Source organism: Salmo salar, chromosome ssa29, assembly GCF_905237065.1.
Source record: "Salmo salar chromosome ssa29, Ssal_v3.1, whole genome shotgun sequence".
NCBI classification, from domain to species: Eukaryota; Metazoa; Chordata; class Actinopteri; order Salmoniformes; family Salmonidae; genus Salmo; species Salmo salar.
The window spans coordinates 9,962,501-9,973,459 of record NC_059470.1 but is presented as its reverse complement, the minus strand read 5'-3'; the positions used below and the strand labels follow the sequence as shown (position 1 = coordinate 9,973,459).

Below are 10,959 nucleotides of genomic sequence, written 5' to 3'. Positions count from 1 at the left end.
GAAATAATAGAATCAAATGGCTAACATGAACATGGTCTCAATTACCCTTCAGTACACAATGTACTGTGGTAACTCTACGCTGCCCAGACAGTAGTGGAGAATCACTGCAACTCTGTTAGTTCTTCAGTAAGTCTATTAGAAACATCATGCTTGAGATGAAGAAACCTTGCCCAGTTATTTTCAGTGTTGCCATAGGGCTTGGTAAGATCTTTTGTTAATAGCTCAGTGATGTGTTTTAAAAGCAATACACACGGTAACAGGAATTGAGCTGCAGGTCATGCTGTCTGGCGGAAGAATGAACTGATGGCAGAAATTCCCATGGTAGTATACTAAATGCATGGTATGTCTACTGGTGTAATCTAATGTAATGGCGAGCGACACTGTGTGGTATAAGGCTGTATATCCCACGCTGTTACAACACAGTTATAAAACCTACAGCAGCTCTGACACCTTGTGGCCCCATAGAATACGTCAGCCAGTTAGATTGTTACGATATCTGAGTGAGGTACAGGCTCTTCTATTATTCAATGACATGACATTGAGGTGATCTACGCCACTGGACAGCATACGGCAGTTTGTTTTGTTCCACAATGTTCCTAAGCCATGACCTATTCACCGTTGGGTAAGGGTTGACATTATCACAACAATGACACGGCTTGTTCCTGACACAATGACGCGAATTGTCCTTCAATTATGACTTCATGTGGGCTTGTGAATGGAGAAAGAGGAGGAGTCTCTCCTACTTTCACTCATATCTCTCTCCAGCCATGGGCAGATCTATTTATGGAGATAGCACGAGTAGCTTGCAGACCATACTGAATAGTGTGAACCTAATGCGTGCTGCGTCTACCTACTCTCCTGTGTGGGAGCAACTGGGAACAATCTGTTGACTACTTTTCCCACAGAATATTCTAGAAGGTTTATCCTAGAACCGATTAACAATATTTCAGGGCCACCACAGTAAGGTAAGACATTTTATTTCACATATGTTCATCAGTCTTATAACAGTATAATTTAGGAACAATCCACTTAATTGTATTAGGAACAGTCCATGCATTGTTGTAGTGTAACAATGTTGAATAGGGCTCTCTGAGAAACATTCTGAAACAAAACAAACTGCCTAATGTGGTGCAGCGGGGTAAAGCACAGACATCTAAACTATTTCATTGGTTGATGTATAAGGTGTCAATAATAATCAAGATGTTATTGACATAGTGAAATGAAGAGTGGCTTCTGACTAAAATGACTTCTGAAATGAATGTACTGACATTTATTGAAATGACTGTACTGACATTTATTGAAATGACTGTACTGAAATGACTTCTGTACTGAAATAACTTCTATACTTCTGTCCTTAGATACTGACCATGGGAGATTGCATCTCAGTCCGTGTTCTGCTAATGCTTCTGGCCCTAATCAGCTATCTAATTTCACTGACATTCAACATATTGGCTCTATTTGGGCCCTGGACAGGTGAATTCTTACAGTCCACTTCAAGTCAATGACATCTGTTTGAAATATACTATAATATTTTGTAACCTGTGTGTTTGAACATGCAGGTGCTTTCATGCAAACCACACAGTATGTACTGAGCAAGTCCACTACACACCTAACCCCAGATAGATGGGTACTCTTTCTATGGGACGTCCTTAACGTCTGGTTGATCGGCATGTTCATCTATCTGATACACAATCTCCGTAGAAGGTAAGATACTGTACATTAAAGCTAAACTCTCGTTGACACTAAAACACTCATTTAAACATGGGTCCTTCAGACATTTTGGTAATTTGCCTTCCCAAAACCTGGCTGGAATTCAATCAACTTTGCACTGGACATTAGCCTGGTCCCAGATCTTTTCCTGCTATCTTGCTAAAATCCTTGTCACTCATTGTCAAGCCAAAAATGACAATTCTATAAGGAGTTGGCAAGACAGTAGAAACAGACTGGAATTCAGGCTAACTGACATGACATAAGAAAATAAATCACTGGTCTGTATTTATTGTGAGACAAAACAAAGTGTATTTTTTTAAGTTCAGAAAGTGTGATTTTTACTGTCCTGGCTAGGTTTGCAGAATTTCCCCAAATTCCCTGGTTTTCCGGAATGTGTGCTTAGCCCCCCCCCAATTACGGGAATCTTCCAGCAGGACACTTAGGAAAAGTTAGTGGAATTTTGCAACCCTAGTCCTGGCCCTGATGATGATGATGTTGTTGTTATAAATTATTATGATGATGATGATGATGATATTAATTATGATAATGATGATGTTCTTGTTCCTTAGGGAAGCTTACACATGGATGTACACCACTCCTGCTGTCCTGCCCTATGGATTCTACTTGTCCTGGATCGTAAATAGCATATTGAATATGGCATGGTTATTTCTGTACGACAAAGAGTAAGTGTTTATATATTTATGTGTATTTACTGTACGATAATATAAAACATTTGGTTCTATTTCAAGTACTACTTTCAATGTCTCACTATGGGATATGTCTGGGTGTGTCCACAAGCTTGAAGAAACTGCCAACTGGTCTTTCTCACCTCTCCTTCTTGCGGAAGTCTTCACAAAAGTTCTCCTCAGCAAGACTAGATTTCTGGTTTCCTACTGAACCATTGTCAGGCGAACCATGAGGTTAACACTGCTGAACATAGGATTTCAGCTTCTGTCGATAGTGTTGAGTACTGACCGAAAGGTTTTGCTTTGAGTAGAATTCTTTTTTTTTTCTTGTCAGTCTCTGTTTAGTTAGCACCACAAGGCTAGCTGTCGATATTTGGTTAGCCATCGACGCAAGGCTTTAGCTAACTTGGCTAACTAGCTGCAATCTGCAGTTGAAACAATTACAAAGCATGGTCCCCGCCACTGTTTCTTTATTTTACTGTTTTTATTATCTATCTGGATGCCTAGCGACTTTAACCTGCCTTCATGTATATATCTACTTCAAATACCTCCTACAACTTTACATTGATCTGGCACTGGTACTCCCTTCAGAAAATATTCACACCCCTTGACTCTTTCCACATTTCGTTGTGAATTTAAAATGGATTACAATTAGATTTTTTGTCACTGACCTGCTAATTGGGGAATTGAAACCAGGTGTGTAAGACAAAGACAAAACAAATGTGTCTTTGTCTTACACACCTGGTTTCAATTCCCCAATTACTTGTTCATTATTTAAACCTCTGTTCCCCCATGTTTGTTTGTGAGTAATTGTTTGTATGTAATACGGTCCGTTATTGTGGGCTTGCATTATTGCGTTGTATTTGTTTGTATTTGGGTGATGGCTAGAAGGCCAGTGACGTCGACCACCGAACGCCGCCCGAACAAGGAGAGGGACCGACTTCAGCGGAAGTCGTGACAGTACCCCCCCCCCTTGATGCGTGGCTCCAGCTGCGCGCCGACACCGACCTCGGGGACGACCCGGAGGACGAGGCGCAGGACAATCCGGATGGAGACGGTGGAACTCCCGCAGCAACGAAGGGTCCAAGACGTCCTCCACCGGCACCCAGTATCTCTCCTCCAGACCGTACCCCTCCCACTCCACGAGGTACTGAAGGCCCCTCGCCCGATGCCTCGAGTCCAGGATGGCTCAAACAGCATAAGCCGGGGCCCCCTCGATGTCCAGAGGGGGTGGAGGAACCTACCGCATCTCAGACTCCTGGAGTGGACCAGCCACCACCGGCCTGAGGAGAGACACATGGAACGAGGGATTAATACGGTAATCTGGGGGAAGCTGTAACCTGTAGCATACCTCGTCAGTCTCCTCAGGACTTTGAATGGCCCCACAAACCGCGGACCCAGCTTCCAGCAGGGCAGGTGGCATGGGCAGGTTTCGGGTCGAGAGCCAGACCCGGTCCCCTGGTGCGAACACCGGGGCCTCACTGCGGTGGCGGTCAGCTCTCGCCTTCTGCCACCTCACGGCCCGTTGCAGGTGCACATGGGCAGCGTCCCAGGTCTCCTCCGAGCGCTTAAACCATTCATCCACCACAGGAGCTTCGATCTGGCTCTGATGCCAAGGTGCCAGAACCGGCTGATACTCCAGGACGCACTGGAAGGGAGAGAGGTTAGTGGAGGAGTGGCGGAGTGAGTTTTGGGTCATCTATGCCCAGGGGATGAACGCCGCCCACTACCCCGGCCGGTCCTGGCAATATGACCACAGAAACCTACCCACATCCTGGTTTACTCTCTCCACCTTCCCCTTACTCTCGGGGTGAAAACCTGAGTTGAGGCTGACCGAGACCCCCAGACGTTCCATAAACGCTCTCCAGACCCTGGATGTGAACTGGGGACCCCGATCAGAGACTATGTCCTCAGACACCCCGTAGTGCCGGAAGACGTGAGTGAATTGGGCCTCTGCAGTCTGTAGGGCCGTAGGGAGACCGAGCAAAGGGACGAGACGGCAGGACTTAGAAAACCGATCCACAGCGACCAGGATCGTGGTGTTGCACTGTGAGAGAGGAAGATCCATCAGGAAGTCCACCGACAGGTGCGACCACGGCCGTTGTGGAACGGGTAGGGGTTGTAACTTCCCTCTGGGCAGGTGCCTGGGAGCCTTGCACTGGGCACACACTGAGCAGGAGGAAACATAAACCCTCACGTCCTTGGCCAAGATGGACCACCAGTACTTCCCACTAAGACAATGCACTGTCCGACCGATGCCAGGATGACCAGAGGAGGGTGACGTGTGCCCAATAGATCAAACGGTTGTGGACAGCAGACGGAACGTACAGATGCCCAGCTGGACACTAGAGAGGAGTGGGCTCTGAACGTAACGCCCGCTCGATGTCCGCGTCCAGCTCCCACACTACCGGTGCCACTAGGCAAGAGGCCGGGAGTATGGGAGTGTGATCCATGGAATGCTCCTCTGTGTCATACATCCGGGACAGCGCGTCTGCCTTAGCGTTCTGGGAACCTGGTCGGTAGGACAGGGTGAACACAAAACGGGTAAAAAACATGGCCCACCTTGCCTGGCGAGGGTTCAGTCTCTTCGTCGCCCGGATGTACTCCAGATTGCGGTGGTCAGTCCAGATGAGAAAAGGGTGTCTTGCCTCCTCAAGCCAATGTCTCCACGCCTTCAGAGCCTTGGTGACAGCCAACAGTTCCCGATCCCCCACATCGTAGTTTTGCTCCACCGGGCTGAGCTTCTTCAAAAAGAAGGCACAGGGGCGGAGCTTCAGTGGCATACCCGAGCACTGAGATAGCACGGCTCCTATCCCAGCCTCGGACGCGTCCACCTCTACTATGAACGCCAAAGAGGGATCCGGATGAGCCAGCACGGGAGCCAAGGGAAACAGAGCCTTCAGGTGACCAAAAGCCCTGTCCGCCTCAGCCGACCACTGCAGTCGCACCGGTCCCCCCTTCAGCAGTGAGGTAATGGGAGCCGCTACCTGACCAAAACCCCAGATAAACCTCCGATAGTAGTTGGCAAACCCTAGAAACCGCTGCACTTCCTTTACCGTGGTGGGAGTCGGCCAATTACGCACGGCTGAAATGCGGTCACTCTCCATCTCCACCCCTGAAGTGGAAATGCGGTACCCTAGGAAGGAGACGGACTGTTAGAAGAACAGACATTTCTCAGCCTTGACATACAAGTCATGCTCCAACAGTCAACCAAGCACCCTGCGCACCAGGGACACATGCTCGGCGCGTGTAGCGGAGTATATCAGAATGTCGTCGATATTTTCCACTACACCTTCCAGGCCTTGTCAACAAAGGCCTGGAAGACTGATGGCGCATTCATCAACCCGTACGGCATGACGAGGTACTCATAGTGCCCTGAGGTGGTACTAAATGCCGTCTTCCACTCGTCCCCCTCCCGGATACACACCAGGTTGTAAGCGCTCCTGAGATCCAATTTTGTGATGAAGCGCGCCCCGTGCATTGACTCGATCGCACTGGCAATGAGAGGCAGCGGGTAGCTGTACCTCACTGTGATCTGATTAATACCCCGATAGTCAATACACGGGCACAGACCTCCATCCTTCTTCACAAAGAAGAAACTCGAGGAGGCAGGTGAAGTGGAGGGCCGAATGTATCCCTGCCCCAGGGATTTGGAGACATATGTTTCCATAGCCGCCGTCTCCTCCTGTGACAGAGGATACACGTGACTCCTGGGGAGTGCTGCGTCTACCAGGAGATTTATCGCACATTCCCCCGTCGATGGGGTGGTAATTGAGTCGCCTTCTTTTTACAGAAGGTGAGAGCCAAATCGGCATATTCTGAGGGGATGTGCACGGTGGAGACCTGGTCTGGACTTTCCACCGTAGTCGCGCCGATGGAAACTCCCACACACCTCCCTGAGCACTCTCGTGACCACCCCTTGAGAGCCCTCTGTTGCCACGAAATAGTGGGGTCATGACAGGCCAACCAGGGTAGGCCCAGCACCACGGGAAACGCAGGAGAATCAATAAGGAAGAGACTGATTCTCTCCTTGTGACCCTCCTGCACAACCATGCTTAGTGGAGCGGTGGCCTCCCTAATCAGCCCTGACCCTAGTGGTCGACTATCTAGGGCATGCACAGGGAAGGGCATATCTACAGGAACAAGGGGGATCCCTAAACTATGAGCAAAAGAACGTTCAATAAAATTCCCAGCTGCGCCTGAATCCAGCCGGATGGCTAAGTCCACCAGCTGGTCCAACGTGAGGGTGGTGTCTCGGCAGGCCAATTCCCGACGGATGTCCTCATGCAGACTGCACCGGTACTGATCGATCAGGGCCCTGTCGTTCCATCCCGCGCTGGCGGCCCGGGTCCTGAAGTCCAAAGCGAAATCCTGCGTGCTCCTTGTCCCCTGCCTCAGGTGGAACAGACGTTCACCTGCCGCTCGACCCTCAGGCGGGTGGTCGAAAACTGTCCGAAAGCAACGGGTGAACTCTGCGTAATGGTCCAACGCCGCGTCTCCCTCACTCCATACGGCGTTGGCCCATTCTAGGGCTTTGCCTGAGAGGCAGGAGACAAGGGCAGACACGCTCTCATGTCCCGAAGGAGCCGGGTGGACGGTCGCCTGGTAGAGCTCCAGCTGGAGTAGGCACCCCTGGCATCCGGCAACCGTCCCATCATAATCCCTTGGGAGTGCGAGCCGAATCCCGCTGGGACCGGGTGAAGGAGGGGTGGACAGTGGAGCCTGCTGTAGTGGTGCTGGTAGAGGCGTTGGAGGACCTCCTTCTCTCTCCCATCTATCCATCGTCTGCAGCACGCGATCCATGGCGGTGCCCAGACGTTGTAACATGGTCGCGTGCTGGACGCACTCTTCGACCACAAAAGGGGGTCGTCTGCTCCTGCTGACTCCATTGAAGGTGAATAATTCTGTAATAAAGTCTGTGTGAGCTGATGTGGAGGAGTCAGGCGCAGGACAGCAGATCTGAGTAAAAAACGTATTTACTCAAAATACAACCAAATACAACGCAATAATGCGAGCCCACAATAATGGACCGTATTACATACAAACAATTACTCACAAATAAACATGGGGGAACAGAGGTTTAAATAATGAACAAGTAATTGGGGAATTGAAACCAGGTGTGTAAGACAAAGCCAAACAAATGGAAAATGAAAAGTGGATCGGCGATGGCTAGAAGGCCGGTGACGTCGACCGCCGAACGCCGCCCGAACAAGGAGAGGGACCGAATTCGGCGGAAGTCGTGACACCTACACACAATACCCCATAATGTCAAATTATGGTTTTAGAAATGTTGACAAATGAATTACAAATGAAAAGCTAAAGTGTCTTGAGTATAATAATTGAACCACTTTGTTATGGCAAGCCTAAATAAGTTCAGGAGTAAAAATGTACTTAACAAGTCACATAATCATTTGCATGGACTCACTCAAGATATAATCTACAGTTGAAATCGGAAGTTTACATACACTTAGGTTGGAGTCATTAAAACTCGTTTTTCAACCACTCCACAAATTTCTTGTTAACAAACTATAGTTTTGGCAAGTCGGTTAGGACATCTACTTTGTGCATGACACAAGTAATTTTTCCAACAATTGTTTACAGACAGATTATTTCACTCATCATTCACTGTATCACAATTCCAGTGGGTCAGAAGTTTACATACACTAAATTGACTGTGCCTTTAAACAGCTTGGAAAATTCCAGAAAATATGTCATGGTTATATAAGATTCTGATAGGCTAATTGACATAATTTGAGTCAATTGGAGGTGTACCTGTGGATGTATTTCAAGGCCTACCTTCAAACTCAGTGCCTCTTTGCTTGACATCATGGGCAAATCAAAAGAAATCAGCCAAGACCTCAGAAAAAAAATTGTAGACCTCCACAAGTCTGGTTCATCTTTGGGCGCAATTTCCAAATGCCTGAAGGTACCACGTTCATCTGTACAAACAATAGTACTCAAGTATAAACACCATGGGACCACGCAGCCGTCATACCGCTCAGGAAGGAGATGCATTCTGTCTCCTAGAGATGAACGTACTTTGGTGCGAAAAGTGCAAATCAATCCCAGAACAACCGCAAAGGATCTTGTGAAGATGCTGGAGGAAACAGGTACAAAAGTATCTATATCCACAGTAAAATTTGTCCTATATTGACATAACCTGAAATGCCACTCAGCAAGGAGGAAGCCACTACTCCAAAACCGCCATAAAAAAAGCCAGACTACGGTTTGCAACTGCACATGGGGACAAAGATCATACATTTAGGAGAAATGTCCTCTGGTCTGATGAAACAAAAATAAAACTGTTTGGCCAAAAAGTGGGAGGCTTGCAAGCTGAAGAACACCATCCCAACCATGACGCATGGGGATGGCAGCATCATGTTGTGGGGGTGCTTTGCTGCAGGACTGGTGCACTTCACAAAATATATGGCATCATGAGGGAGGAAAATTATGTGGATATATTGAAGCAACATCTCAAGACATCAGTCAGGAAGTTAAAGCTTGGTCACAAATGGGTCTTCCAAATGGACAATGACCCCAAGCATACTTCCAAAGTTGTGGCAAAATGGTTTAAGGACAACAAAGTCAAGGGATTGGAGTGGCCATCACAAAGCCCTGACCTCAATCCTGTAGAAAATATGTGGGAGAACTGAAAAAGTGTGTGCGAGCAAGGAGGCCTACAAACCTGACTCGGTTACACCAGCTCTGTCAGGAGGAATGGGCCAAAATTCACCCAACTTATTGTGGGAAGCTTGTGGAAGGCTACCCGACACGTTTGACCCAAGTTAAACAATTTAAAGGCAATGCTACCAAATACTAATTGAGTTTATGTAAACTTCTGACCCATTGGGAATGTGATGAAAGAAATAAAAGCTGAAATAAATCATTCTCTCTACTATTAATCTGACATTTCACATTCTTAAAATATAGTGGTGATCCTAACTGACCTAAGACAGGGAATTTTTACTAGGATTAGGAATTGTGAAAAACTCAGTTTAAATGTATTTGGCTAAGGTGTATGTAAACTTCCAACTTCAACTGTTTATACAGTCCCAGTCAAAAGTTTGGACACACCTACTCATTCAAGGGTTTACCTTTATTTTTTCAATTTTCTACATTGTAGAATAATAGTGAAGACATCAAAACTATGAAATAACACATATGGAATCATGTAGTAACCAAATAAGTGTTAAACAAATCAAAGTATATTTTAGATTCTTCAGAATAGCCACCCTTTGCCTTGATGACAGCTTTGCACACTCTTGGCATTCTCTCAACCAGCTTCACCTGGAATTCTTCACCTGGAATTCTTTTCCAACAGTCTTGAAGGAGTTCCCACCTATGTTGAGCACTTGTTGACTGCTTTTCCTTCACTCTGCGGTCCAACTCATCCCAAACCATCTCAATTGGGTGATTGTGGAGGCCAGGTCATCTGATGCAGCACTCCATCACTCTCCTTCTTGGTCAAATAGCCCTTACACAGCCTGGAGGTGTGTTGGGTCATTGTCCTGTTGAAAAATAAATGATAGTCCTACTAAGCGCAAACCAGATGGGATGGCGTATCACTGTGGTATCCATGCTGGTTATGTGTCACCCTGATCTGTTTCACCTGCCTTTGTGCTTGTTTCCACCCCCCTCCAGGTGTTGCCCATCTTCCCCATTATCCCCTGTACATTTATACCTGTGTTCTTCCTTTGTCTGTTGCCAGTTCGTCTTGTCTCGTCAAGCCCACCAGTGTGTTTTTCGCACTCCTGTTTCCTTGAGCCCTTGTTTTCTAGTTTTCCCGGTATGATCATTATGCCTGCCCTGACCCTGCCTGCCGTTCTGTACCTTTTGCCACTGCCCTGGATTACTGACCTCTGCCTGCCCCTGAGCCTGCCTGTCGCTCTGTACCTTACTGACTCTGCCCTGGACTACCGACCCCTGCCTGCCCTTGACCTGTCCTTTGCCTGCCCCCTGTTTATATAATAAATGTCTGTTATTCAAACTGTCTGCATCTGGTTATTTTTCTGAGCCGTGATAGGTTAAGCGTGCCTTGAATTCTAAATGAATCACTGACAGTGTCATCAGCAAAGCACCCCCGCTCCATCACACCTCCTCCTCCATGCTTCATGGTGAGAACCACACATGCAGAGATTGCTTGTGTTTCTTGGCCCAAGCAAGTCTGTTCCTATTGGTGTCCTTTAATAGTGGTTTCTTTGCAGCATTTATTTAGGCTGCAATTTCTGAGGCTGGTAACTCTAATGAACTTATCCTCTGCAGCAGAGGTAACTCTGGGTCTTCCTTTCCTGTGGCTGTCCTCATGAGAGCTAGTTTCATCCTAGTGTGACTGCATCATAGGGTTTTTGCGACTGCACTTGAAGAAACTCAAAGTTCTTGAGATTCTCCAGATTGACTGACCTTCATGTCTTAAAGTAATGATGGACTGTCGTTTCTCTTTGCTTATTTGAGCTGTTCTTGCCATAATATGGACTTGGTCTTGTACCAATTAGGGCTATCTTCAGTATACCACCCCTACCTTGTCACAACACAACTGATTGGCTGAAACGCATTAGGAAGGAAA

The 10,959-nt window shown here is 47.2% G+C and overlaps 1 protein-coding gene across 3 annotated transcripts in view; it reads left to right on the top strand.

Annotated features, from left to right (window-relative positions):
* Window positions 1-682: 682 nt before the first annotated feature.
* The window catches only part of LOC106590110 (uncharacterized), a 22,731-nt gene continuing 12,454 nt past the window's right edge, over window positions 683-10,959 (top strand). For 2 of the 3 annotated variants that reach the window (XM_014180687.2, XM_014180686.2), the window contains exons 1-4: window positions 683-965; window positions 1,359-1,473; window positions 1,560-1,704; window positions 2,280-2,393. In XM_014180687.2, the coding sequence (XP_014036162.1) occupies window positions 1,368-1,473; window positions 1,560-1,704; window positions 2,280-2,393 (365 nt within the window). In that variant the 5' untranslated portion in view covers window positions 683-965; window positions 1,359-1,367. The remainder of the gene's footprint in view (window positions 966-1,358; window positions 1,474-1,559; window positions 1,705-2,279; window positions 2,394-10,959) is intronic. The other variant, XM_014180688.2, reaches the window with a different exon arrangement.